The sequence below is a fragment of the Ovis aries genome, chromosome 3 (assembly GCF_016772045.2).
Source record: "Ovis aries strain OAR_USU_Benz2616 breed Rambouillet chromosome 3, ARS-UI_Ramb_v3.0, whole genome shotgun sequence".
Taxonomy (NCBI): domain Eukaryota; kingdom Metazoa; phylum Chordata; class Mammalia; order Artiodactyla; family Bovidae; genus Ovis; species Ovis aries.
Window position 1 is genome coordinate 104,063,275 of NC_056056.1, and position 27,879 is coordinate 104,091,153.

General features: G+C 53.1%; 1 protein-coding gene across 1 annotated transcript; it reads left to right on the top strand.

Annotated features, from left to right (window-relative positions):
* The first annotated feature begins 1,962 nt into the window (after positions 1–1,962).
* On the top strand, positions 1,963–27,712 carry SNRNP200 (small nuclear ribonucleoprotein U5 subunit 200). The gene is made up of 45 exons (XM_027967104.2): positions 1,963–2,137; positions 2,662–2,825; positions 4,348–4,519; positions 5,370–5,562; positions 6,041–6,096; positions 7,232–7,330; positions 7,967–8,119; positions 8,225–8,324; positions 8,525–8,661; positions 9,247–9,330; positions 9,428–9,601; positions 9,921–10,058; positions 10,269–10,424; positions 11,120–11,290; positions 12,363–12,556; positions 12,770–12,893; positions 13,880–14,029; positions 14,265–14,375; positions 15,156–15,287; positions 15,451–15,639; positions 15,938–16,135; positions 16,766–16,918; positions 17,031–17,111; positions 17,381–17,464; positions 18,067–18,173; positions 18,322–18,440; positions 18,720–18,874; positions 18,991–19,180; positions 19,353–19,526; positions 20,439–20,599; positions 20,867–21,094; positions 21,393–21,584; positions 21,666–21,844; positions 21,980–22,131; positions 22,972–23,080; positions 23,811–23,919; positions 24,405–24,594; positions 24,692–24,856; positions 25,029–25,150; positions 25,418–25,561; positions 25,654–25,830; positions 26,196–26,356; positions 26,438–26,519; positions 27,146–27,238; positions 27,321–27,712. Exons 1-45 carry the CDS (start codon positions 2,093–2,095, stop codon positions 27,462–27,464), a joined length of 6,411 nt encoding a protein of 2,136 aa, XP_027822905.1. The 5' UTR covers positions 1,963–2,092; the 3' UTR covers positions 27,465–27,712.
* Positions 27,713–27,879: the final 167 nt, after the last annotated feature.

The following is a 27,879-nucleotide window of genomic DNA, read 5'->3' on the forward strand; positions in this document are numbered from 1 at the left end:
CCTGACCCAAGGATCGAACTCATGTCCCTTATGTCTCCTGAATTGGCAGGAGGGTTCTTTACCACTAGTGCCACCTGGGCAGCCTGATGGGCCGTACCCAACAGGCAGGTCAACAATGGGATGGGTGGAGATGGAGATGATATGGAAGTGTTCATGGAAGAGATGAGAGAAATCAGGAGAAAACTTTGGGAGCTGCAATTCAGGAATAGTCTGCATATGCTCCTGGGGGCGCTCTCTAATCACCGTGACCATCTTGATGAATTTTGCCTAATGCCCTGGCTCCTGCCATTTCCATGAGATTATCACTGTGGTTCCTCCCACTGTTGTTCTTTTTCCTTGCATTGTCCTGATAATGCCTTTACTGATCTGTTTTCTGTGACCCTTATGTAATTTCCATGTGTCAGGTGGGTTCTGTGTTACCAGCCTCTAACTGGAGATTGCCTTAGCACACAATCTAAGTATCTGTCAACAGTAAAGTTTCACCCATTTGCATGAAAAAAATGTAGTTAATAAAGCAATTAAAAAAAAAAAGCAAACAGGCTCCAAGTAACCATTCAGCTCTTCATCACCATTCCACGTAACTGTTATTGTTCAGTCTTTAATTGTTCTTACTTAGTCTTCTTCGTGTCTGACTCTTTGTGATCCCATGGACAGCAGCGTGCCAGGCTTCCCTATCCTTCATGTTAGGTAAAAGACGACCAGGACCCTGAAAAGAGTGTCTAACAGGCTTTTTAATGGCGAAGCGCTCCCGGGCGGGGTTCCCGGACCGGAAGGAGGCAGGTCGAGGAAGTCCGCGCCCGACCGTGCTGCGGGTGGCTTTTGTACGCTAGTTGCGAGGGATGGTCAGGCTAGATGGATGGGGGTTTGGATAGGTCGCCAGGGCGAGGCGTCGCGGGCTGACAGGTCCTTCTGCGTGGCTGGGGTGGGGCGGCTTTAGCCGGCGAGGTGTGCTGTCATTGGTCCCCGGGATCCGGGAGGCGCCCTCCCTTCGGGACTTCCCCCGCCGGCCGGGAAGAACAGGGGCGGCTCATCACGGCAACCAGCGAAGTGTGCTGTCATGGTCCCCGGGATCTGGGAGGATCGTTGCGTTAGGGACCTTCTCGCTGACAGGAGGGAGCGGAGGGGCGGCCCATCACGGCCCCCGGGGTCCGACCTTACACTTCACTATGTCCCTGAGTTTGCGCACACTCATGTCCATTGAGTTGGTGATGCCGTCGAACCATCTCATCCTGTGTAGCTAACCCTTCTCCTCCTGCCCTCAATCCTTCCCAGCATCAGGGTCTTTTTTACAGAGTAGAACTGGTTGACTAGTGGTAGGAGGGCAGAGGTGCCTCTTGCCCCTCTCCATGGCGGGGGATGGGGGTGCGGGGCGCTTCATTGTTGGAGAAGAAATTAAGTCACTGTCTTCGACGAGTTGGCCCCGGCGGGAGGGCAGCTACTTCCTTCCCTGATGTTCCCGGGGCCTTGGAAAGGGCCCTCCTGCAGAACGTGACAGGCATTTAGGGGCAAAGGGGAGTCGCCTGGGTGCCCAGAACGAAGGTCGCGGAAGCATGGGTTCTAGGTGGGGGTAGGTGAGGAACAGAGCTTTGTTATCAATTGTTTAATACAGAGGAAAAACCGAAAGGAAGATAACACACATACGCACGCACGCGCACACGCGCGGTTCAGTCTGTTGCAAGGTGCGAGTTCCCTCAGCCAGAAATCCGGCTCATTAGCCTGCATAGCTCATAGGACTGTTACCAGAGGAAGAAGGGGTTAAAAAAGCACTTGGGACAGGATAGGGTGCTAAGCAGGCGTACGTTTCGCTTGATGTGGGAAGTCTTTGGGAGCCGCAGGCCAGAGCCCAGGAGAGTACGGGCCGTGGTTCCGGAACCATCGTTCGAGGGTACCAGGATTCGCCGGTCCCAAACCGGAGCGCAAGCGCCCGGTCTATTTCCCGCCTGCACTTCCGGCGTCCGACCCGGAAGTGGAAGGGAAACCATCTTGCTCTCTCTCTTTCGGCCGAAGTGCGTCCCGCCTGCTTCGTTCCGGCACCGTTTGTTAGCGTGTGGTCCTGGGAGCGGAGTTCTGAGACTCTTGAGCAGCCGCGGCCATGGCGGATGTAACCGCCCGTAGCCTGCAGTACGAGTACAAAGCGGTGCGTATGGGCTCGGCAGAGGGCTCCGGGCGGGGGAGTCTGATAGGGAGCGGGAGGCTGAGGAAGGGGGTTTCAGTCTAAAGGTAAACGCGAGAACCGCGAAAGCAGAGGAGAAGTCAGAACCTGGCGAAGGTGGGGGTACACGGCGATGTGAATGACCCCACTGGTGATTGGGGCTCAGCTCTTACCGGCGTGGGCCAAGAGCTCTGCGAGGAGTGTTTGTCCCAGTCCCGGCAGCGCTCTTCCCGCCCCCTTCCATGTATCATCCCCAACGTGCCCGACACTTTTCCCACGTGGGAGTTATTACGAGCAGTATTAGAAGCAGTGATTGTTATGTTGATTTGTTTGCCCTTTGCTCATGCGCGATCATACGATGCGCTTCTCAAGGAAAACATCTTTTTATTTCGACTAGTGATTATCGACACTTAGTCGCTCAGATTCTTCCTTTGCTGTCAGCTGGCAACCCTGTGATATAGTTGAGTCCTGCTTACCTCAGAGCTTCAATAATATTGTGGTCTTTTCAGAACTCGAATCTTGTCCTCCAAGCTGATCGCTCTCTCATTGACCGGACCCGCCGGGATGAACCCACAGGAGAAGTGCTGTCCCTGGTGGGGAAGCTGGAGGGCACCCGGATGGGAGATAAGGCTCAACGAACCAAACCACAGATGCAAGAGGAAAGAAGAGCTAAGTGAGTATCAAAGGGAAAAAATGATTTTTCCTCAGATGCAGAATCCATTTTCCCTTGGTATTTGAGCAGTGCTTTTGCTGAATTGCTTGGTGCAGGATGAGCCATCAGTGGCATTAAGACAACTCAGTGAAGGTAACAACATAAGAATGGAAAGATTCTTTGGCCTTAACAAGTGTACCTGAAGTGGAAAACAGCTTTTAGACCCTTTTCCAGCATGTGTTTCTCATCCATCAGCCGCTCAGTTGTGTCCGACTCTTTGCGACCCCATGAATCGCAGCACACCAGGCCTCCCTGTCCATCATCATCTCCTGGAGTTCACTCAGACTCACCTCCATCGAGTCCGTGATGCCATCCAGCCATCTCATCCTTGGTTGTTCCCTTCTCCTCCTGCCCCCAATCCCTCCCAGCATCAGAGTCTTTTCCGTTGAGTCAACTCTTCTCATGAGGTCCCAAAGTACTGGAGTTTCAGCTTTAGCATCATTCCTTCCAAGGAAATCCCAGGGTTGATCTCCTGCAGGATGGACTGGTTGGATCTCCTTGCAGTCCAAGGGACTCTCAAGAGTCTTCTCCAACACCACAGTTCAAAAGCATCAGTTCTTCGGCGCTCAGCCTTCACAGTCCAACTCTCAGATCCATACATGACCACAGGAAAAACCATAGCCTTGACTAGACGGACCTTGGTCGGCAAAGTAATGTCTCTGCTTTTGAATATACTATCTAGGTTGGTCATAACATCCATAGAGAGATCTTAATTTTCTTGATGGTATTTTCAAGACTCTTGGTAAACTCTTGTCAGAGTAAGTCTTTCCTTCTATTACTGACTTTCCGCTACTTCTTTGGCTTGCTGTTGCCTGCTTTTTCTTTTGTTGTTATAAACTACCATTTGAGCGTGAAAGGCTGGTGTTTTGTTTTGCTTTTTAGTTGGTTTTTTACCTTGGGGAAGGGGGATATTTTTCCAGACTTTAAAGAATCATTGAACTTTATCTCATGGTTATCCTTTGAGCCTGATCATCATCTGTCCCATGATGAAGTCTCAAAAATTCATAGGTCCAGTTTTGATTAAAGCAGTTATATTTGAGATGAGTTACTTATCATTGGTCCTCCATTTTGCAGAGTATGACTTCTTTTCCAGGAATCAATGGCAGTAGATTCCTTTGGAGCTTCAGTTCTCTGGCAGGGAAAGGAAGATGTGTCTGAGGGATGAAAACTAGTCAAATCCGATCATATAATGTTGTGATACAAAGTAGAAAGGGTTGTCTTTTTAAATGAACGGGGGGGATGTCTCAGCATGCAGTGCATCTAGTGAGAGGATGACGGGATTCCCTTGCTCTTACCGTGTTCCCGTAGAGATACTGCCGCAAGTGACTGAGGCCCGATGGGCATCATTTGCTGAGGCACACATTTGTGGTTTTAAATACTGCCTGTGAATCATGCAGCTGAGAAGGGGAGCGTGGGCTTGCCTTAGTCTTACCATTAACAGGGAAGGTTCTACCTGTTCAGTGTCATACTGTGTGTTTGTTAGGCGAAGAAAGCGTGATGAGGACCGGCACGACATCAACAAGATGAAGGGTTACACTCTGCTCTCAGAGGGCATCGACGAGATGGTGGGCATCATCTACAAGCCCAAGACCAAGGAGACCCGGGAGACCTATGAAGTGCTGCTGAGTTTCATCCAGGCTGCCCTTGGGGACCAGGTAAGGCAGCCAGAGGGTGGAGCCACGCGTTTTTGGAGAGGGAGGAAGTCATAGCTAGGAGGCCCCAGAGGAACCTTGTTTGTGGATTTTTCCTGTGTGGGCCATACCAATATGCGGAAGTGGCTGGTGTTCACTTTACGTGACGTAGCACTTTTTGTGTGTTCTCTCTTTCAGTCTTGTTAACTCTGACCTGGTGCTATTAATATTCATTTTTTATTTTGCTGGAGGGATGTGCGGCAAAGGATACTTAAGTAACTTTCTCAAGTCATGGAAGTAGTGTTTGGCAGAGCTAGGGTATGAGCCCAGGTAGTCTGTATTTGGAATCTACAGTCTTAAGATTGTCTGTGATTAGATTAAGGCTCTCTGTGAGTCTCCGAGAGACTCTGGTGAGGTGGTTGCTAGAGGAGGTGAGGAGAAAGAATTACCAAAAGCTCGGTGGGCCAGGGTGGGACTGCCAAGTGCCTCTGTCATCTAGAGGAATGTGGCAGATGGCTGTGCAAGCTCTTTTTTAAAAAAAAATTATTTTTTTGCTACGTTGTACGGCTTGTGGGATCTTAGTTCCCCAGCCAGGGGTTGAACCCTTTCTCTTTGCTGTGGAAGTGTGGAGTCCCAACCACTCGACCACCAGGAAGTCCCCCTTCTTTTTTTGATTGTAATCTTTTTTTGAAGCAGAGGGGTCTCCCTTCAATTGTGTGACCCTTGGTGGCATTTTTACATTAACTTTAGTGAAAATAATCAGAACCTGGTATGCAGGCTTTAAGAGACATATGGCTCTCCACATCCTGTTGTTGTGTGAAGCCCATCAGTCATGTTCTTGGTCTCGTCTAAGTTGTTTTTCTTTTGCCTCCAGCCACGTGATATTCTTTGTGGGGCAGCAGATGAAGTTCTCGCTGTTTTAAAGAATGAAAAGCTTCGGGACAAGGAAAGGAGAAAGGAGATTGATCTGCTGCTCGGTCAGACAGATGATACCAGATACCATGTGCTAGTAAATTTGGGCAAAAAGATCACAGACTATGGTGGAGACAAGGAGATCCAGAATATGGGTAAGGAGCTCTTGGTGTCCAGACTGTGTTACATGGCTGCTTGTTGACCCCTCAACATGATCTTCTAGCCTCAGTCATTAAAGCAGCTGAAAGATGCCTTAAAAGGGTCCCATATCCTATTTGGTGTTTTTGGAGGAGTTATGATTGGTGGAGATCAGAATCCCTAGATTCCAGCCACCATTTCTTACTCTGAAACCCTTTTATTGTATGGGATGTGGGAGAAAACTTGGATAGCGCCTGGATGGGGGTGGGCTGCACGTGGCTGAGGAGGCAGAGCTGTGTCTGAAGCTGGCAGGTTGGAGCAAGCCTCAAGGTGGCAGCGCAGAAGACCCTCTGTTGTTGATCATTTGTGAGTCTTTAGACCTTAGCTCTGTCCTGAGGGGAGGCACGTCAGGCAGTTAGGGGGGAAATTAGCTCCCGAGTGCCTCATTTCACTAACTGTTCCTTGTTGTCTTTTTCTAATCCCTCACTATTTCAGACGACAACATTGATGAGACGTATGGTGTGAATGTACAGTTTGAGTCTGATGAGGAGGTAAGTGATCAACAAACTCAGACTAGTCTTTTTTAAATTGTTATGGTGAGGGGACCACTTCTAGTGTAAAGAAGCTACCTAACTTAAGCCAGATAAGTTTTATGGTGTTGTATGGATGTCAGACTTGGGCATCAATAGTATTTTGCTGAGAAATTGTTGTGGTTATCTTTTGATACTGTAAAGCAAATTTGAACTTATATTAATTGCATGATAATTGACAATAAACAAAGTGGATCAGCAAAAAAAAATAAGTACAGTGTATATTTCATTGCGGAATACGCTGTCACGTTTTAGTGCCTTTTCACCGCATCGTGCTGCTTTTCTTCTTTTCAGCACTACTGCCCGTTTCTAAAGTGCACGTTGTCCAGAAACGTGCCTGTGTTTTGTGCGTGGTGGTTTCAGTAACAGTTGCAGCAGCGACTGAGGTTTACCATCTAATTAGGATTTCTTGACTATAAATAAAAATAGGAACCAGTGGAATACTGGACAAAAATGTGCAGAGTTGCATTTGAGTTCTCAGCGGGTGCGTTTGGCTCCTGATCATTAATGCTGACTTTGCAGTGTCATAAACTAGGACAGGTTGAAGGGATTGCACAGGAGAGTCAGGAAGGAGCATTGACCTGGGAGCCGAGAGGGCTGAGTTTTGGTCTTGGATCTCAGGGAGGTCATTTTGCCTCAGTGTCTCCATCTGTCAGATGAGATGATTGAAACAGAAGACTGCCAAGCCCCCTCCTGCAGTAGTAGGATTTTATGATTTCAAGTAGCAACAAATTGAAAGAATGCGTTGCTGAGAGCATTTATTCATAGAGTAAACGCTTATTATCAAGGACTTGCTTTGAACATGACCCTGTGCTCAGTACACAGTACAGTGTGAGTAAAGACAGTGGTGAGCACGTGAAGTGTGGTCTCCACACTCCTGGTCACTGTGTGGTTTCCCGTGCGTGCTTCTGTGTTATCCTTCCATTAAGTGTGCCCTGAGGTGAGGCTGACCCTGCTTCCGGTAAGCTTGGTTTCACCGCAGACGCCTTTGCTGTAACCCTGGAGTGCACTTTTAAGTGAGACGCAAGGGAGAGGTTCTTTGGGGATGCCGGGATCAGCTTCAGATCATGCGCTGGGGTTGGGGCTGTTTCCACAGGAAGGTGATGAAGATGTGTACGGGGAGGTTCGTGAAGAGGCATCTGACGACGACATGGAAGGGGATGAGGCCGTGGTGCGCTGCACCCTCTCAGCTAATGTGAGTGTAGATGACTCTTGCCTGTTGCCGCCGTGTGGGTGAATTCTGGGTGTAGCACTTTTTCCCGTACCTTGGTCCTCTTAGGTAGTGTTTATTGAGCTACCCTTTTATAGGGTGAGCTGTAATAAGTGTGTAGTGTCTTGATTTTCGGAAGATTTCAGTCCCCCCCCCCCCCCCCGCCCGCTGTGTAAGTGGTTTATTTATTTTAGTTGAAAGATAATCGCTCTACAACGTTGTATTCATTTCTGCTACACAGTAGCGTGAATCAGCTACACGTGCACATGTATCCCCTCCCTGAGCCTTGCTCCCACCCTGCATCCCCTCCCACCCCCTCTAGGCCCTCACAGAGCGAGCTCCCTGTGCTCGGCAGCAGCGTCCCACTAGCTGTCTGTTTTACCCACGTATTGTATGTGTGTCGATGCGGCCTGCTTCTGAGAGGCATGTGTTGATGAAATCTTGGGTTGGTGTGCTTCTGAATTCAATATAGCAGAGTTCCCCCCCATCCCGTGCTTCTCATCAGAAAGCCCTCAGAAGAGGCTAGGCTGTGAGTAGGCTGCAGAGCTTTATTGCAGGACGGAGAGAAAGCGCTTGGGGCAGAGGGCAACAGGGTGAGCCCAGTGCCTGGTTCCTTCGCAGCTTGTGGCCTCAGGGGAACTGATGAGTTCCAAGAAGAAGGATCTGCACCCTCGGGACATTGATGCCTTTTGGCTTCAGCGGCAGCTCAGTCGCTTCTACGATGATGCTATTGTGTCCCAGAAGAAAGCAGATGAGGTGTTGGAGATTTTGAAGGTATGGCCAGGATTCCATTTTTGTGTCCCATGTAGCTTAGGAGATGGGGCAGTGTAGGAAGCGGGTGGCTGTGGCCTTAATCGTGGTATTACCTTCTCTCTGCAGACGGCCAGCGACGACCGGGAGTGTGAGAACCAGCTGGTTCTGCTCCTCGGTTTCAACACTTTCGATTTTATCAAGGTGTTGCGGCAGCACAGGATGATGAGTGAGTAGATCGTGGACCCTTCTGCCTGTGTGTGTGTGTGTGTGTGTGTGTGTGTGTGTGTGTGAGAGAGAGAGAGAGAGAGAGAGAGAGAGATGGAGGTTGTGTTGCTCTCACAGCCCACTTGGTTATTTTCCTTTCTACCCCGAGGTTGAAGGTTGTTTTTATATCTCATCTTCCTTTTTCCCTCTTGTTGTTGGCAGTTTTGTACTGTACCTTGCTGGCCAGTGCCCAGAGTGAAGCTGAAAAGGAGAGGATCATGGGAAAGATGGAGGCTGACCCAGAGCTGTCCAAGTTCCTCTACCAGCTGCACGAAACGGAGAAGGAGGATCTGATCCGGGTAAGGGCTGGGTTGTTTGTCTCTCCAGTTGCTGAGCTAGAGTGTTCACTTTGGAAAAGAGACACCAGTTAGAAGATTATAGCATAAAGCCAAATTCCTATTAAAGGAGGAAGTTGAAGAAGTGACGTAATTCTCCAGATGCTCTGAGTGTGGTCATCTGTGCAGAATGGAACCAGTGACTTCACGCTGGTGTGGTTGAGAGACCGCTGACCAGTTGCTGTCATCACCAGCACCTGGATCTTCCTCTTTTTGTTCACATGATAAGTCGTGTCTGCGACAGCACAGTAACACAACACGTGTTTGCTGAACACAGAACCCACACTCTGCCCCTCACGGGTAGCCCTTGGTGCTGGATGTTGAATGTTGACTTTTGAGACCTCTAGACTATGTATAGTCCCTTGAAAGTGGTTCGATATCATCATTCTGGTGGTCCCCATGGCAGATGTCTGAACATAAAGGGCCATCTGTCTGTTTTAGGACTTGCTAGTCAGTACCTGTGAGTCAAGTTCAGCTAAGGGACTGAAAAGGACAAGAAGCTGGGGTGGTGATGAACTGTTGCTATTGTTTCTGTCTTCCCCACCCCAGGAGGAACGGTCCCGCAGAGAGCGAGTACGTCAGTCCCGGATGGACACTGACCTGGAAACCATGGATCTGGACCAGGGCGGAGAGGTAGGGACCAGGGTCATGTCCAAGGCCGTGGAGGGTGGAGACTCGTTTGCGCAGCTTGCTCACTTCCTGTGTGTTCTTGTTCTTCACATACTCCCAGGCACTGGCTCCACGGCAGGTTCTGGACTTGGAGGACCTTGTATTTACCCAGGGGAGCCACTTTATGGCCAACAAACGCTGCCAGCTTCCTGACGGGTCCTTCCGGCGCCAGCGCAAGGGCTATGAAGAGGTGCACGTGCCTGCCCTGAAGCCCAAGCCCTTCGGCTCTGAAGAAGTGAGGGAATTGCTGTTCTTAGTTTTTTGCTCACTTGGCCTCCCTTCTAGTTTGTATTTCAACCCATTCCGCGTAGCCTTGTCTTGTAGGTTTTACTTGTCTTGTAGGTTTTACTTGTCTTGTAGGTTTATTTCAGAGGTGGAAGCTGCTGCTGGGTTTCCCATTTTGATTTTGAGCCCAGGGGACAGTATTGGTCTCTCTGGTCTGACCTCCAGAGGAGAGTTAACACACAGAGCTTTCCAGGAAGTGTAATCTTGCAAAGGCACGGTCTGCTCAGGAATGTTGCTAATATGATGCACACAACCTTTCTTTTTTCTAGCAACTTCTTCCAGTGGAGAAGCTGCCCAAGTATGCCCAGGCTGGCTTTGAGGGCTTCAAAACGCTGAATCGGATCCAGAGTAAGCTCTACCGTGCCGCCCTGGAGACGGATGAAAATCTGCTGCTCTGCGCTCCTACAGTAAGCACTGCCCTGCCTGCCTTTTTCTTGTGGAGAGCGATATATGTTTTAGGTTCTTCTCCATCCTTACGCCTTAATTTTGTATCCTTTGGCGGAAGAGGTGTTAAATGGTAAGATAAAATTCCCCGGACACTCTGTTTTGGTGATAAGCCCTTGGAAGTTGGGGCAGTGAGTATACTAGGTACCAGGCCTTCTGGTCCCTATCTCTAGGGTGCCGGGAAGACCAACGTGGCCCTGATGTGTATGCTCCGAGAGATAGGGAAGCACATTAACATGGACGGCACCATCAACGTGGACGACTTCAAGATCATCTACATCGCCCCCATGCGGTCTCTGGTGCAGGAGATGGTGGGCAGTTTTGGAAAGGTAAGAGGGTAGAACTTCCCTCCAGGTGTTGGGTGCAGCTCTCAAAGTCCTAGGGACAGCTCTGGTGCTTCTCTGCTTCTCGCCTTACATTCTTGTTGCATTTCTAGAACACTTCACGTGGTATTTTTCTTCCTTCAAAGGTGGAGCTTGACCGATATAGAGTGTTGATGAAATAAGAAAGTCTTGGGTCTATTTTGGGCTTTAACAAGGGTTTACTATTTTTTTACTCTTCCTCTTAGCCATTTTCTGCAGCTGGATTCATTTGCATTATTGGAATATTTATGAAACGCTCACATGAGTGCTTGGTAACAGACCTGATGTTACTCCAGGTCTGTTTTCTGTAAGCTTCCATTTCCCCCTCTTGTGTGTAGAGCTCCGAGATAATCTTTATTTAATGTTAGTAATTTTTATCTTTTGGCCATGCTGTGTGATATGTGGGATCTTAGTTCCCCGACCAGGATCAAACCTAGCCCCCCTGCAGTGGAACCACAGAGTCAAAACCACTGGACCACTAGGGAAGTCCAGATTTGTTTTAGAAATGAGCGTTCATATCACTGATCTCATACACTTGATATTTCTCTGAAGGGCCGATGCCTGCCTCTAACACCCAGCACTCAGACTCCATAGAGACTGTGGAGTCCGGCCCCCACCCCGCCCCCCAGCATTCTTGCCTGACGTGCCTTTCCTTCACCCAGCGCCTGGCCACATATGGCATCACCGTTGCGGAGCTGACTGGCGACCACCAGCTGTGTAAGGAGGAGATCAGCGCCACCCAGATCATCGTCTGCACCCCCGAGAAGTGGGACATCATTACCCGCAAGGGCGGGGAACGCACCTACACCCAGCTCGTGCGGCTCGTCATCCTGGTGAGCAGGGCGCCCTGGTGCGGCTGTGGAGACCGCCCAGCAAGGAGGGCTTGCCGGGCTCTCACGCTGGGTTCCTCAGGGCCTGTCCCCAGTCACTGGCCTTTGTAACGGCAGCTGCTGTCAGTGTTGCTCTTTCTGCGAAGTGAGGGTCTGCACGAAGTGGAAACACTTCCCAGCAGGGGCATGATGTCTGCCGTGTCGTTTGTGGCTTTTTATATCTGGAATATTTTGAAATAAATGTAAACAGACAATTTAGAAAGCTGCTTGCATATTCCCAGAACTAAAAGGGCTTTATAAGTAATCCCTTCTCAGAGGGAATGAGTAGAAGTCAGAATATGGTGTTCTGAATACTCAGAAGCCCCCAGGGAGGAGCGACAGTCTGAGAGTAGTTTCTTTAGGTTTTTCCGGGAAGCAGAAAGGAGACCTTACATGCTGACTCTCTGGCCTTCAAGAAAAAGTTGGCCGACCCCTGCTTAGAGCTTGCTACTCAAAGTCTTGTTAGAAATTCAAAGTCCCTTGCCGTGCTCCCACCTAAGAGCCTGCTACTCAAAGTCTTGTTAGAAATTCAAAGTCCCTTGCCGTGCTCCCACCTACTGAAATACAGTCTGCATTTCAGTAAGGTCTCCATATGCTTTGAATGCCTGCTGAGATTTGGGATGCACCGCCTTTATTCTTTATTTGATACATCATATTGTTTGCTCTTGGTAAAGATAACTGCCTAGAGGTGAAACTTAATCTGATACAAATTTGGTCTCATCAGAAGCTTCATTTTTAGTAAAGAAATCTATCTTTGAGGTGAGCTAGGAATTCATTTACCCAAGTGTCAGATTTCTCTGACCGTAACGCATTGTTCACTGAACTGGAGCAAAGCGGCTCATGCTCAGAGCACGTTTGCTGGGATGTTTCACGGTGAATGCTGTCTCATCCTTTGAGGTCCCCTGGCTTGGGATCCCTTTTCTTGTCTTCTTCATTTGCAATGGTAGTTATGTACTTGGAAAACGGGACTACTCTCAGGAAAGGGGCCCTCATTTCTCTGGTCCCAAAGGTAATTTGCCGCCCTCCCATCCCTCAGGATGAGATCCATCTTCTCCACGATGACAGAGGTCCTGTCCTAGAAGCGCTGGTGGCCAGGGCCATCCGGAACATCGAGATGACCCAGGAGGATGTCCGCCTCATTGGCCTCAGCGCCACCCTCCCCAACTATGAAGACGTGGCCACCTTTCTGCGTGTAGATCCTGCCAAGGGCCTCTTCTACTTTGACAACAGGTGAAAGAGGAGACGGGAAGAAGTTAAGCAGGGTGGCCTTCCTGATGTCTTGCTTCTCTGCCAAGGAGCTCTGTTAGATTCGAGCTTTAGAATGGCCCTGGTTTTGATGTGGTACAAATCCTAAAAGAGGCCCGTCACTCCCTGGCAGTGAAAAGGACTTTTTATTCAGTGCTTTGTGCCAAAGTCTTACTGATTTGACTGTTCAACTTCTAGCTTCCGCCCAGTGCCTCTAGAACAGACATATGTGGGCATCACGGAGAAGAAAGCCATCAAGCGTTTCCAAATCATGAATGAAATTGTCTATGAGAAAATCATGGAACATGCTGGAAAAAATCAGGTCTGTCATGGTTTCTTGTCACTCCTGACCTCTTTGAATTTTTGACTTACTGATAATTGGGCAGCGCTGATAGAGACAAAGAAAAAAACAAAGCAAATCACCAGTACCAGAAATGCAATGGGATATTGCTACAGAATCCCTTACCTTTGACTTTGAAAGGCTGCTAAAGGAATACTGTGAATAGCCTCGCACTTAAATTTGACAACCTTGGAGAAGTGGGCTAGTCTCAGAAACTACCAATTAGCAAGACAGCCTTGAAGAAGTGGGTAAAACATGAATAGTCCTATGACCATTAAGCTGAGCCTGTGGTTATAAAACGCCCAGAAAAGGAATCCCCTCGCACAGATAAGCAGTCTGTCCATCTAGATCATCAGGGGTTCTTCCATGAAAGATTTGAGTGGCTTACACTAAAAATATTCTAAAAATCAAAATAAAAATGGAAACTTAGTGAAAGGGCATTTTGCTGGATAGTGTGATGTAATTTTTTAGTTGAACACTGTGTATTTTGTCTCATAAGAAAGAAGCATAAGGATTTAGAGGAAGAGACGAATCTTTCCTTGGCAAGAAAGACTTGGACGGCTTTTATTTCCTGCAAATGGTGCTAGTTTTCTACTAAGTCCACTTACATAGACCAGTGCCCGTTATGTTTCTTAACTGTTTAGAATCTCATCAGATACCTGAACACAAATTTTTAATCGAGACTCCTGAATTCTCATCTATAGTATATTTAAACTTGTTATTAAAGACAAAGTGTTAGGAGTTAGTTGGGTTTCCTAGCAACAGGGTCCTCGTCATGAGCCAGATTTGTTTGCTTAGGGTCTTGAGGGCTCCGTTAGGCTTCCATGCGCTCCTGCCATCTCCCCACTTCAAGACCTCAGTCTCTGGCCTGCTAGTGGTGCAGCCTCTGCTCCCTGCTGCCGACTCCCCGGGCCGGGGGTGGGGGGTGGCTGTTGGAGCGGTGCCCCTTGACTGTGGCCCCTCTGCAGGTGCTGGTGTTTGTGCACTCCCGGAAGGAGACCGGGAAGACGGCCAGGGCCATCCGGGACATGTGCCTGGAGAAGGACACGCTGGGTCTCTTTCTGAGAGAGGGCTCGGCCTCCACAGAGGTTCTCCGGACAGAAGCTGAGCAGTGCAAGGTGAGGGGGTTAGGCCCGGGTCCCTCATTCCTCCCCGGTCGCTGGCTCAGTCCGCATCGGCCGGGCCGTCCTCCAGGGCTGCCTGGCGGTACTGCTTCACGGGGCAGAGTGTGACTGCCTGTGTCTCTGTGGACTGTGCGAGGAGCAGCGTCTTGGCTGAGGAGATTTGCTTCCTCTCCAGGAGAGTCCCCTCTGGCAGGCTCACTTCCTCACCTGTTCTTTCTCTTCTGCCCAGAACCTGGAGCTGAAGGACCTGCTGCCCTATGGCTTTGCTATCCATCACGCGGGCATGACCAGAGTTGACCGGACACTTGTCGAGGACCTCTTCGCGGATAAACACATCCAGGTGAGGGTGGGCAGAGCTCAGGCGAGGAGACTGGAAACGCTGGGCACTGGGCCGCGTGCTCATGCCTGGCGCTTTGTTGTTTCTGGCCCGGGTGGCCCAGGTCAGAGGGCTATGGTAGGTACAGTCAGTGGAACTTCACACCGCCTCTCCCAGCTCTTCCCATCATACGTGAGGGAAGCTGAGGAAGTTTAGGAAAGCGTCTGAGAAGCACAGCAAAGCCAGGATGTGGGTGACTCCAGATACTGTCACACAAGGCCCATAAAGTCAGGACCTTGTTCATTCCTTCTCTCAGGAGAGTCTGTAGTTTTAATTGTCTAGTAACCTTGATTTGGGCTTCCCTGGTGGCTCAGATGGTAAAGAATCCACCCACAATGTGGGAGACCTGGGTTCAGTCCCTGAGTTGGGAAGATCCCCTGGTGGAGGGCATGGCAACCCACTTCAGTATTCTTGCCTGGAGAAACTCATGGACAGAGGAGCCTGGCGGGCTGCAGTCCATCGGGTCACAAAGAATTGGATACGACTGAGTGACTAAGCACAACCTTGATTCAGATAGGTCTGCATTACTGCCTCTTTAAGTGTCTCTAGAGCCTTGAAATGTTGATTCTGGAAGAGATGAGGAACCCAAAGACTCCTTTCCTCTTCACTCTGATGTTTCATTGACAAGTACGGGACCAACCTCAGTCCTACTAGACGCCCTGAGTCAGGTGCCTAGAGAAGTTGAGGATAGGTACCCTTGGTGGCAAGGTCTGATTTTCTTATTGCCTTGCCTTGGGTCTGTAGGTTTTAGTTTCCACAGCAACCCTGGCTTGGGGTGTGAATCTCCCTGCCCACACCGTCATCATCAAAGGCACCCAGGTGTACAGTCCGGAGAAGGGCCGCTGGACTGAACTAGGCGCGCTGGACATCCTGCAAGTATGGAGCTTCTGAGTTTATTCTTACGGGAAAAGCATGCTGTGTATAAGATGCCAGCATACCCCAAAGGTGGCAGGTGGAGGGTGAGGTTTGTGGTGTAGGAGCCTGGAGTCAGGAGCTGGAAGCTCTGAGCCATGGCCCTCTGGTTGCTGTCTCCACCCAGATGCTGGGACGAGCAGGCCGGCCGCAGTACGACACCAAGGGCGAAGGCATCCTCATCACCTCCCATGGGGAACTGCAGTACTACCTGTCGCTGCTCAACCAGCAGCTTCCCATTGAGAGCCAGATGGTGTCCAAGCTGCCCGACATGCTCAACGCCGAGGTCGTGCTGGGGAATGTGCAGAACGCAAAGGTGGGCAGCCTCTGGCCTTTTCCAGAGGGGCCGGGGCGTCGGCACCCGGGCCCTCCAGCCCTGGGCGCCACATCCTCCGTGTAAGCGTGCTTTCAGGCTTCTCGGGTCTGCGACAGGTTCCCCTTGTTGCCAAAATCTCAGTAAGGACTGTGTTCTTAAAGAACGAAACATCATGAACATTCATGAGGCAGCATAAGACGTAGTTTCATAGTTGGGAATTAATTCTGAAGTCCTCCACGGGAGCTTTTCATGTGGACATCAGTTCTGCATGCAGAGACCCGCGTTCTGTCTCTGATAGGATGCAGTAAACTGGCTGGGCTACGCCTACCTGTACATCCGAATGCTCCGGTCCCCGACCCTCTATGGCATCTCTCACGACGACCTCAAGGGAGACCCACTGCTAGACCAGCGCCGACTGGATCTGGTTCACACTGCTGCCTTGATGCTGGATAAGAACAACCTGGTCAAGTACGACAAGAAGACGGGCAACTTCCAGGTGAGTGGGCCCCGGGAGGGAGGCACAGATCCCCACGAAAGTTGCAGCCCCTGGAGACAGCCTTTCAGACGGCTTCCTTTTTGATTGGAGGCCTGCCTGTCTACTTACCCTTTGCTTGGAAGGGCGGAAAAACAGGCAGTATTGGACTGTGCTCTTTGAACTTAGGAGCTTCTAAAGTGCTGTACCACCTGCTGGTGCCTCCTTTCTACATCTTGAGCTGTGGTAGGTGATTCTGCTCTTTTCTCGGTGGGCATCAGGTCACTGTAGGTCAGCTTATTGGGCCATCTTTCTTCAAAAATAAATCCCTTTATTTGGCTGTGCCAGGTCTTGGCTGCAGCACGCGGGATCTGTGCTCTTCATTGCAGCATGTAGCGTCTGTTCAGTGGTGGCTCGGGGGATCTTTTAGCTGGGGTTTGCAGGATCTAGTTCCCTGACCAGGGACTGAACCCAGTCCCCCTGCGTTGGGAGCTCAGCGTCTTAGCCACTGGACCACCAGGGAAATCCCTGTGCCCTCTTTCTTCTCGCACACGAGCCAGGCACTTGTATTGCTCTGAGTTCATTCTCTTGTCCACAGTGAGAGGTTACTGTTTGTTAACGATCGGCCTTGAATTGAGTCTTCCTCCTTCTTAGGTGACAGAACTGGGCCGTATAGCCAGCCACTACTACATCACCAACGATACGGTGCAGACTTACAACCAGCTTCTAAAGCCGACCCTGAGCGAGATTGAGCTCTTCAGAGTCTTCTCGTTGTCTTCAGAGTTCAAGAACATCACTGTGAGAGAGGTGAGTCCACCCAGCATGTGGAAGCGGGAAGCTGGTGCTCACCACCAGGTTGCCAGATGGTTCTCTCCTTGATCTCTGGGCTTTTCCTTGACCTGCGTCCTGCTTGTGGCAGGAGGAGAAACTGGAGCTGCAGAAGTTGCTGGAGAGGGTGCCCATCCCCGTTAAGGAGAGCATTGAGGAGCCCAGTGCAAAGGTGAGCCCAGCTCCTCTCTGCTCGGGACAGAGTCAGGTGATTCTCCTCATCTTCTGAAAGATGAGCCTGGAACTTGGGCTTGTGCTTTGTAACTTGCTCCCTTCTCCCAGTCTCTGCGTCTTTCTCACATCTTCTTTTTGCATGGAATATCAGTTACTCAGTGTCTGCAGATGAAGAGCTTTAGATCCTACCTGGCACGGAGGCCCGGAGCAGCAGCGTTACTCACCTTGGATGGTTCAGTGATTGCCCTCCTTCTTGCTTTTTTCCAGATCAACGTGCTTCTCCAGGCTTTCATCTCGCAGCTGAAGCTGGAGGGCTTTGCACTGATGGCCGACATGGTCTACGTTACTCAGGTGAGGGTGGGGTTGTGCTGCCCTGATACTGCCCTGATAGGTTACGATCCCCTGTGTGCTGCGTGTGTCTGGTAGAAAGGAGGCCGATACTAGCGAGGGAGAAGAATGCCGAGTTGTGCCTCAGCTGGCTTGTTGGCTGCTGTGTGCATGGTGTGGATACTCTGTTTTGCTCATCTTGAGCTCTTGGGAAGGTGAGGCCATCAGAGAGATCTGAGAGGCTCCACATGTCTGCTTCTCTGCAGAGACGCACTTCCCACTATAACTGCTGGGCTCCTAAATAAACCTAGAAATGGCCAAAGGCTTTGTTAGCTACTCTGTCTTTTCCTCAGGGCAAGTCACTAGCATCTTTACACTTGCTAGAATCCTAAATGCTAAATGGGCCAAAAACTGTAAAGTCACTCAGTGAACAGTGTGTTAGATACTGGGTTGTGAGCTCGAGCCCCATTTCTGTCGTGTCCCCGAGCATCTCTGGGGGCCTTGGTTTTTGAGTTGATGTGTCTGATTACATCAGAGCTCGAGGTGATTACACTGTGTGTAGAGCGGCTTCATTAGGTCTGGGGACAGTGGATACTCAACAGAGGAGATGCTTCCTCTTTCCCCAGTCGGCTGGCCGCTTGATGCGGGCCATCTTTGAAATTGTCCTGAACCGAGGCTGGGCGCAGCTTACAGATAAGACCCTGAACCTCTGCAAGATGATCGACAAACGCATGTAAGTCCCAGCGGGCTGGAAGCTGGTCCTGGGTTGGGGTCCTCAGGCTGAGGGCCTGCTGGGACAGCCTTAGAGCACACCCTGATGTGTGATGTGGGCACCAGGGTAGAAGTTGAGACCAAGAAGGTCCCGTTTCCTTCCTGGACAGGTGGCAGTCCATGTGCCCTCTGCGCCAGTTCCGGAAACTCCCTGAGGAGGTTGTGAAGAAGATTGAGAAGAAGAACTTTCCCTTTGAGCGTCTGTACGACCTGAATCACAATGAGATAGGTGTGTGGGGAGCCGTCTTTCCCTCCTCATCTGCACAGCTCGGATGTCTTCCTGCGCCCGCTTCCCTGTTCCTGGCCCCAAGCCCTGCGCTTGCGTGTCTTGTGCCATTAGTGCTGGGCTCCTTGCCCTTGGTCTCGGAGTTTTGAATCCGCTGAGCCCCACTGAGTGGAGGGAAGAGCCCGTGCCTGGAGTGGAACCCCCCCATTTCCCTCAGGGCTGGGTTTGCCAGACCGGCCATGCGGCTGGGCTGCAGCTGTGTGCGCCCTCGTGTCCTCGCAGGCGAGCTCATCCGCATGCCCAAGATGGGGAAGACCATCCACAAGTACGTCCACCTCTTCCCCAAGCTGGAGCTGTCGGTGCACCTGCAGCCGATCACGCGCTCCACCCTGAAGGTGGAGCTCACCGTCACGCCCGACTTCCAGTGGGACGAGAAGGTCCGGCCGGGAGCGCCAGGGGGCCGGCCTCGGGGCCTGGCGGGTGGGGCGGGAGGCTGCGTCCCCCTTGCCCACCCCTCGGCTCATGTTCCCGTCCCTCGTGCTTGGGTGCGCAGGTCCACGGTTCGTCGGAGGCCTTCTGGATTCTTGTGGAAGACGTAGATAGCGAGGTGATCCTGCACCACGAGTACTTCCTGCTCAAGGCCAAGTACGCCCAGGACGAGCACCTCATCACGTTCTTCGTGCCCGTCTTTGAGCCGCTGCCCCCTCAGTACTTCATCCGTGTGGTGTCTGACCGCTGGCTTTGTGAGTACGCCTGCTCCACGGGGCCCGTGGGGTCCCCAGGGCCAGGTTCCCCCTGGGGCTCTTAGAGGAGATCTAGCCCCTTGTGCTGGGCTGGCCTTAGCTGGGGAGAGTGACACACGAGCTGCCTTGGGGTTTCCAGCGCACTCAGCCCTTCGCGTTTCTCTCCTGGCAGCTTGTGAGACCCAGCTGCCCGTCTCTTTCCGGCACCTGATCCTGCCAGAGAAGTACCCGCCCCCAACTGAGCTGCTAGACCTTCAGCCCTTGCCTGTGTCTGCCCTGAGAAACAGTGCCTTTGAGAGCCTCTACCAGGATAAATTTCCTTTTTTCAACCCCATCCAGACCCAGGGTAGGTGTTTGCATTTCCAGGTGGGCAGTTCCTTTGGGGACACTTAAAGGGCCCCTGGAGACAGGTAGGTTCTGCAGGAAGAGAGGGAGGGGGCGCCCAGGGGCTTGGCAGGTGTGGGAGCTCAGCGTCAACCGTGGAGCAGCCAGGGCGTCTTCTGTCCTCAGCTGGCCTTGGTGACTTAGATTTGCTTCACGTCATTGTACGTCTCCCTGCAGAGGGTTGGTCGAGCAGGTCTTAAGGCTTGGGAGGTTCCAGTATTGAGCCAGAGTGGGAAGGCTTTGAGGCCACCTCCGCTTCACTGCTTGAAATGACAGCTGTGTTCCCAGAGCATGCCCCGTGTTCAGGTTCTCTGGGCTGGGTGCAGCCCGAGTGGTTCCCTCCTCCCACCGATGCTACGCATGGTTCTCCTTTGGAGACACTGCTGTCTTGGTCCTGTTCTGTGGGTGAGGAATGGAGAACAAGAGAGGTGCCCCAGTGGAGACCCTAGTAAATAGTGGGATTGGGCTTTATCCAGTGTGAGGGCTGGGGTTAGATGTTTAGCTTCGCTCTGTATTAGCTGCTTCCCAGGAGGCGTGGGCAGGGCTCGGAGGGCCAGAGGTGGGGAGCCGGGCCCCTCCAGTTTGGCACCCCGGTCGCTGAGAAGACCAATGGAGAAGCGAGGAGGGAGCCCCGGCCTCCTTCGCTCCTGCGTCCTCCGGCAGACCTCCAGGAGACCTGAGCTCCTTACCGGGGTCTCATTCCTCCTCATGTTGGGAGAGGCAGGTGAGAGGGAGAGAAGGCGCAGGCCTGCCTGCAGCGGGGGTGCCATTCCCTCGCCTCTGCTGGCTGCCTCTGGACCTGTGGGCAGAGTTTTCCCACATGGCCTCCGTCGAGCCTCCCTCGGGGTCTCACTGCCTTTCTGTCGGTTCTCAGTGTTCAACACAGTGTACAACAGCGATGACAACGTGTTTGTGGGGGCCCCCACGGGCAGCGGGAAGACCATCTGTGCGGAGTTTGCCATCCTGCGGATGCTGCTTCAGAACTCGGAGGGCCGCTGTGTCTACATCACCCCCATGGAGGCCCTGGCCGAACAGGTGCGTCCTGTGTGCGTTTTCCCAGAAGCCGTCCTCATCTCGAGTCCAGACTGAGGTCTTTCAGAGCCCTAAAATTTGCAGCACTGCCTGGGGCCAGGCTTTACCTGCTGGGGGCCGTCTTCCTCGGTTTGCACTCTAAAGGAAAGCTCTCCGGTCACTTGGTGTAGTCGGTTGAGATCTAAAGGGCGACAGGTCTCTGTGTTCGGCCTCTCGGGTTTTTCTCCAGATGAACGAGCTGATGCTGAAGCCCTGACGTCTTTCTGCCAGGTGTACATGGACTGGTACGAGAAGTTCCAGGACAGGCTCAGCAAGAAGGTGGTGCTGCTGACGGGGGAGACCAGCACGGACCTGAAGCTCCTGGGCAAAGGCAACATCATCATCAGCACGCCCGAGAAGTGGGACATCCTCTCCCGGCGGTGGAAGCAGCGCAAGAACGTGCAGAACATCAGCCTCTTCGTGGTGGACGAGGTCCACCTCATCGGGGGCGAGAACGGGGTACGGCGGGCCTCGCTGTGGCCCAGCCCCTGGGCCTCCTGTGTGCACCACAGATGGGGGCTGCTGCTGCTTGTCCCCTTGTCTCAAAAGGAGGACCTGAGATTTTTTAGTAGCTGCTTTTGAGACCAGCATAGCTTAGTGGAGATTGGCTGGGGAGAGGTGCCCCCAGAGATGGGAGAGCCCTCATCAGAAGGGGGAGTTAGGAGATCCTCTCGAGGACGCTGGGCTGCCCACGGAGGCGCTCAGGGCTGAGGCCGGAGCACCCAGGCCTGCAGTGATCAGTCGCCCCTCTCCGCAGCCTGTCCTGGAGGTCATCTGTTCCCGGATGCGCTACATCTCCTCCCAGATCGAGCGGCCCATCCGCATCGTGGCTCTCAGCTCCTCGCTCTCCAACGCGAAGGATGTGGCCCACTGGCTGGGCTGCAGCGCCACCTCCACCTTCAACTTCCACCCGAACGTGCGCCCCGTGCCCTTGGAGCTGCACATCCAGGTGGGGCCCACGCTTCCGGCTCCCGCGCGGCCCCACCGCCCAGCTTCCCCGGGCTCCTAACCTCTCCCTCCCCGGCCTCAGGGCTTCAACATCAGCCACACGCAGACTCGCCTGCTGTCCATGGCCAAGCCCGTGTACCACGCCATCACCAAGCATTCACCCAAGAAGCCCGTCATCGTCTTCGTGCCCTCCCGCAAGCAGACGCGCCTCACCGCCATCGACATCCTCACCACATGCGCAGCCGACATCCAGCGCCAGAGGTGGGCGGCCCACTGCCAGGTGCCGTGTGTGCGGTGGGGCAGCCCCCGCCTGGCTGGGTCCTGAGCGAGCACCCCTGGGAGGGGCTCTGGGGGAGTGGCCCTGCTCCGGTCTGAGTCAGCGCTCCTGCCACCCAGATTCCTGCACTGCACTGAGAAGGACCTGATCCCATACCTGGAGAAGCTCAGTGACAGCACGCTCAAGGAGACGCTGCTGAACGGGGTGGGCTACCTGCACGAGGGGCTGAGCCCCCTGGAGCGGCGCCTGGTGGAGCAGCTCTTCAGCTCAGGTAGAGAGCAGGCCTTGAGGAGCAGAGTGAGACCAGCTCCAGGGGTCAGCGGGGTGTGGAGCACGCTTCCCGTGTGGGTGATGTTTCTCGGCAGCAGGCACACCCGTCATTCTCATAATGCTTCTCATCTTTCATTTGAACTTAATGTCCTTGAGATGAAGGTGGAACCACCTACTTGGTAGAGGAGAAAGCAGGCGGGCACGTGAAGTCGTGCTCCTTTAGAATCTGGGCTTTTACATCTGGGCCTTTGGCCTCTAGACCTAACTTTCCGTGGATGCAGACTCAGCAGGGTGGTTGGGCTTTAGAGGTGGAGCCCATTCTGTGTCTCCCTGGGGTGGCTGTGTGCTGGTGAGTCTCGTTGACGTTAGGCATTTCGTGCAGAGTAGTATTTTGACGGTGCTTAGGGAGCCGCAGTGGCAGTGCTCCTGCCAGAATCACTTGCTGTCACTCAGGCCTGAATCTGCCTCGTGTGGGGCACCCTCAGAGCTCGATCTGCTGCCATGGACTGGCCAGCCTGTGGCTGAGTTGGTGGAAGCATGTTCCAGTCGGCACAGCCTGCCTGTCAGGCAGGAGTGTGAGCCTGACTTTCTCTGGGCTTGGGGGTCTGTTCCAGGGTGACCTCGTCTCCTGCAGGGTAGCCCCCCAGCAGAGCAGCAGTGACAGGCAGACCCTCCTGTAGTACCGCGTTAGCCTCTTAGTCCTGAAACCTTATCCCTGCCCAGCGTTGCACTGAGTTCTGAAGTATAGAGCAGGGTGCGCCACTGCTTGCCCCAGAGGCAGCGGGTCCTGCCCCACTCGGGGGGCCCTGTGCTCAGTCTGCTCCTCCCCTCTGCCGCTCAGGGGCCATCCAGGTGGTGGTCGCTTCTCGGAGTCTCTGCTGGGGCATGAACGTGGCCGCCCACCTGGTGATCATCATGGACACCCAGTACTACAACGGCAAGATCCACGCGTGAGTCCAGTGTGCTGTGCGTTCACGGGCCCCTCTCTCCTAAGATGAGTGTAACCTCTGCAGATCCGGAAGGCCACTGTTGTGAAGAAAAGGTGTTAGGGAAATAAATAGCTAGCTGAGATTCCACCCCAGCCAGGGTTTTATTTGTGCAGACTTATTTCTGATGCTTGAAGCTGCTCCTAGGTTTGGATTTGAGTGGGGTGGGCTTGATCACTCATGAACCATATGGCTGTGAGGTCTGGGAGCCTGCCTGACATACGAAATGCTTTAACATGGAGTCATCTGGCTATCGCCGTTAGATGGGTTGGCTTCCCAGGTGGCGCAGTGGAGAACCCACCTGCCAATGCAGGAGACGCAGGTTCCATCCCGGGTCGGGAAGATCCCCTGGAAGAGGACATGTTGGCCCTCTCCAGTGTTCTTGCCTGGAAAATGTCATGGACAGAGGGGCCTGGCGGGCTGTAGTCCATGGGGTTGCAAGGAGGTGGACGTGAGGGAACAGACACACACACACATTAGATGGATTAACACCTTTGGTTCACAGACCCTGAGCAACAAAGTCCTGACTCTTAACACTTGAAAACTAAACTGGTCTGTAGATAACCTGTGACACTAGGGCCTGAGCACACTCACAGAGGTTTGCTGGGATTCTCCATGTCTCCCTGTATCTGCATTTTATTCTTCGACTTTCAGGGAGGCAGTGTCCTGAGTCCTCTTCTCCCTCTGTCTCCAGGTACGTAGATTACCCCATCTACGACGTTCTGCAGATGGTGGGCCACGCCAACCGCCCTCTGCAGGATGACGAGGGCCGCTGCGTCATCATGTGCCAGGGCTCCAAGAAGGTCAGCCCCGGCCTCTGGCGCGGGCTTCCGAGCCTGGGCCTCGGAACAGATTCTTTAATCTCTCTCTCCATAGGCGTCTTTACTTACTTCCTCATGTTCTCTCTGTCTTCTTTTCTTTCCACATTGCCTTTGTAACAAGCCTTTCCCTGTGTAGAATTTTGTAGCCTTTGATTTTTGTTGCTGCTGTTGACTCTGTGTATTGAGATCTTAACCCTCTGGCTGGGTCTGTCTTCCTCATGCCTTGCTCAGCCCTTGGGGCTCAGTGTACCTTCCTCCGTGGTAGAAATAACCAGTGATGCCGGGGGAACCGGCATACACACCCAGCTCTCCAGGTCCAGACCCAGCTCACCTTGTCTGTGCAGCTGGTCTCTTCCGTTTCGTACGAGCCGTGCCTGTTGCACGGCGGCCGTATTTGCCCTTGGCCTTTCTCTGACCGTACTGTCATTGACTGTGTGCTGTACCGTCATTGACATTTTTTCCCGTAGGATTTCTTCAAGAAGTTCTTGTATGAGCCTTTGCCGGTGGAGTCTCACCTGGACCACTGTATGCATGACCACTTCAATGCCGAGATCGTCACCAAGACCATTGAGAACAAGCAGGATGCTGTGGACTACCTCACCTGGACCTTCCTGTACCGCCGCATGACGCAGAACCCCAATTACTACAACCTGCAGGGTCGGTGGCGGCACTGCACGCATCATCCTCTGGTGGTTGGCACAGCCCTCATTCACCGTCTCCTCGGGACACCCCTGCTTACCTGTCACCTTCACAGGCATCTCCCATCGTCACCTGTCTGACCACTTGTCGGAGCTCGTGGAGCAGACCCTGAGTGACCTGGAGCAGTCCAAGTGCATCAGCGTCGAGGACGAGATGGATGTGGCGCCCCTGAACCTGGGCATGATCGCCGCCTACTATTACATCAATTACACCACCATCGGTGAGGGCCGGCAGGGCCTGCAGCCACGGGGACGACATGACGAGGCTTTCAGGGCCTCGTGTGCTTGTCAGAGGGACGCATTGCAGGGTGGAGCCGGGCTAGCCCAGCAGTTAACTCTGCTCCTCCTCTGCCTGCTTTGACTCCTCCAAATGTCCTTTCTTTCCTCTCTCAGAGCTCTTCAGTATGTCCCTGAACGCCAAGACCAAGGTGCGAGGGCTCATCGAGATCATCTCCAACGCGGCCGAGTATGAGAACATCCCCATCCGGCACCACGAGGACAACCTCCTGCGGCAGGTGAGCGCGTCTTGGCTTCTGGAGTGCGTCTTCCGAGCCGCGTGAAACTCGGCCCCCATACCCAGAGCACAGGATCCCGCTCTTGGGTCAGGAAAACTCCTACTCCCCTGCCCCGAGCTCCCTCACACACTCCACACACATCTCAACCCCCACCACCCACAGCCGTCGTCTCCTCCTTAGCGTGGAATGGTTGTGGGCCTGGGGCGGGTGGTGCTTTGGCCCTGAGTGCGGGTCTCTTCACCAACCGCTCTTTCTTCTGCTTTCCAGCTGGCCCAGAAGGTCCCCCACAAACTGAATAACCCTAAGTTCAACGACCCGCACGTCAAGACCAACCTGCTTCTGCAGGCTCACCTGTCCCGCATGCAGCTGAGTGCTGAGCTGCAGTCGGATACAGAGGAGATCCTCAGCAAGGTATGGAGGCAGGGCGCCGCGGGCATGGAGGCCTGGGCGGCCCATGCGGCAGCAGTGCCCACGCCTGCTCTTGCTCTCTGGGCCCTCTGCAGGCCATCCGGCTCATCCAGGCCTGTGTGGACGTCCTCTCCAGCAACGGGTGGCTCAGCCCGGCCCTGGCGGCCATGGAGCTGGCCCAGATGGCCACCCAAGCCATGTGGTCCAAGGACTCCTACCTGAAACAGCTGCCGCACTTCACCTCCGAGCACATCAAACGTTGCACAGACAAGGTGAGCTGGGCCTGCATCGCAGTGTTGGGTGGCCAAGTCTGGAGGCCAGGCATCCTGCACTGGGGTTGGTTGTGGGAGGGGAGGTGTCTCGTTTTGGCTTCTCTGAAGGTGTTACCCAAGAAGGCGCCAGGGAGCCTGACTGTTGTGAGCTGTGTTCTTTGGATGATCTGATAGCATGGGAATAAAAATGGCCACTCTGTGGAGCCAGTGGACTCGCTCCATTGGCTGGAGTCTGGCCTGGAGTCACTGGGGAGGGAAGTTTAGAGTACTCACGGAGTCACCTGGCCGAGGATGAGTCACCAGAGCCAGTTTCCTCTGCGGTCTTCTGCCTTCTCCTTCCCTGACCTCTCTGATGCCCACCCAAGGGGGTGGAGAGTGTTTTCGACATCATGGAAATGGAGGACGAAGAGCGCAACGCCTTGCTCCAGCTGTCGGACAGCCAGATCGCGGACGTGGCCCGCTTCTGTAACCGCTACCCCAACATCGAGCTGTCCTACGAGGTGGTGGACAAGGACGCCATCCGCAGGTGAGCTGCGCGGGCCAGGTGCGCCGCCCCAGGTGCGCCCCGGCGGGCACAGCTGTGATGGGCCCGGGTGTCTCCCCACAGTGGCGGGCCGGTCGTTGTGCTGGTGCAGCTGGAGCGGGAGGAGGAAGTCACGGGCCCTGTGATCGCGCCTCTTTTCCCGCAGGTACGTGCTGGGACTGGCCTCCTGCGGTCCCCTCGAGGCCCTGCCACTGGCTAGGGTCTGTGCTGCGTTGGCACCTAGGCGTCCGCGTGGGGAGGTCTAGAGCAGTGATGATGCCACAAGGCTGGGGGTTGATTTGGGGGCTGTGAGTGCTTTTTGTGGAAGTCTAGTTTTCTTGCTTTGAGGCAATTCAGGTGACTGGCTCCTGAGGGAAGTCCTGGCACAAGGCCTACTTTGGATCCACCCTGCTGGCAGGCTCACCTCACGTTGACATGTTCTTGTCCTCTGACATGGCTGCCTTTTACCTAAAAGGGTCTCTGAGGAACTCACAGCTGCCGGCCTCAAAGACTAGATGTCTGATAGTGGAGTCTTGGACCTAGTGTTGGGCACTAAGCGGGAGGAGGCACTCTGGGACAAGGAAGTGAGCCAGAACCAACACATGAGTTCACTTGTCTGCTTAAAACTTGAGTCCACATGAGAAGCCTTAGTTTAAAACCCTGTATCCAGTTGTCTTTTGGTACGAAAATTCTGGAAGCTTGCTTTTTGGTTTCCTGTCTTTGTAACTTTTTGCCTGGTGTCACAGCCATCAGGTTTTACACACTGACTTTGTTGGGTTTTGGTCACTACAGAAACGTGAAGAGGGTTGGTGGGTGGTGATCGGAGACGCCAAGTCCAACAGTCTCATCTCCATCAAGAGGCTGACCCTGCAGCAGAAGGCCAAGGTGAGTGTGTCCGCTGGCCCCAGCGGGTTGCGAGAGGGGGCAGGTATCTGAGCGGGCCCTGAGTTGTGCTTGCTCTCTCCAGGTGAAACTCGACTTCGTGGCCCCGGCCACTGGCGCCCACAACTACACCCTGTATTTCATGAGTGACGCTTACATGGGGTGTGACCAGGAGTACAAATTCAGCGTGGATGTGAAAGAAGCAGAGACAGACAGTGACTCAGATTGAGTCCAGAGGCATTCCCTCTTGCACAGAGAGGAGCGCTGAGCCCGAGTTAGGGGCGTGTGCAGCGTATGGGACCTCAGTGGAGGAGATCTGGGCCCACCCCGCCCTCCTGCTTTCCCCTGGCTCCCTTGCCATCCACACCCTGGCTCTAGTGTCTGTAGGTGTCGAGCACAAACCCTGTACAGCATTTTGAGGCATGTTCTTTGTAGTTCCTTTTGAGTCACATGTTCTAATAAAATGACTTGGAGAAACCATGTGTCTTTGCAGTGATTCCAAATTAAAAGTTTCCTTTCCCCAATCGAAGGATTGGTTTTTCAGCCTGTGAGCTTGCTTAAGAGTGAACGCCAGTTCGAGGCGGAGGCTGCTCTTCAGTTGGGCTGCACCCGTTCAGCCAGCAGAGGGCAGTGTTGGTGCCCTG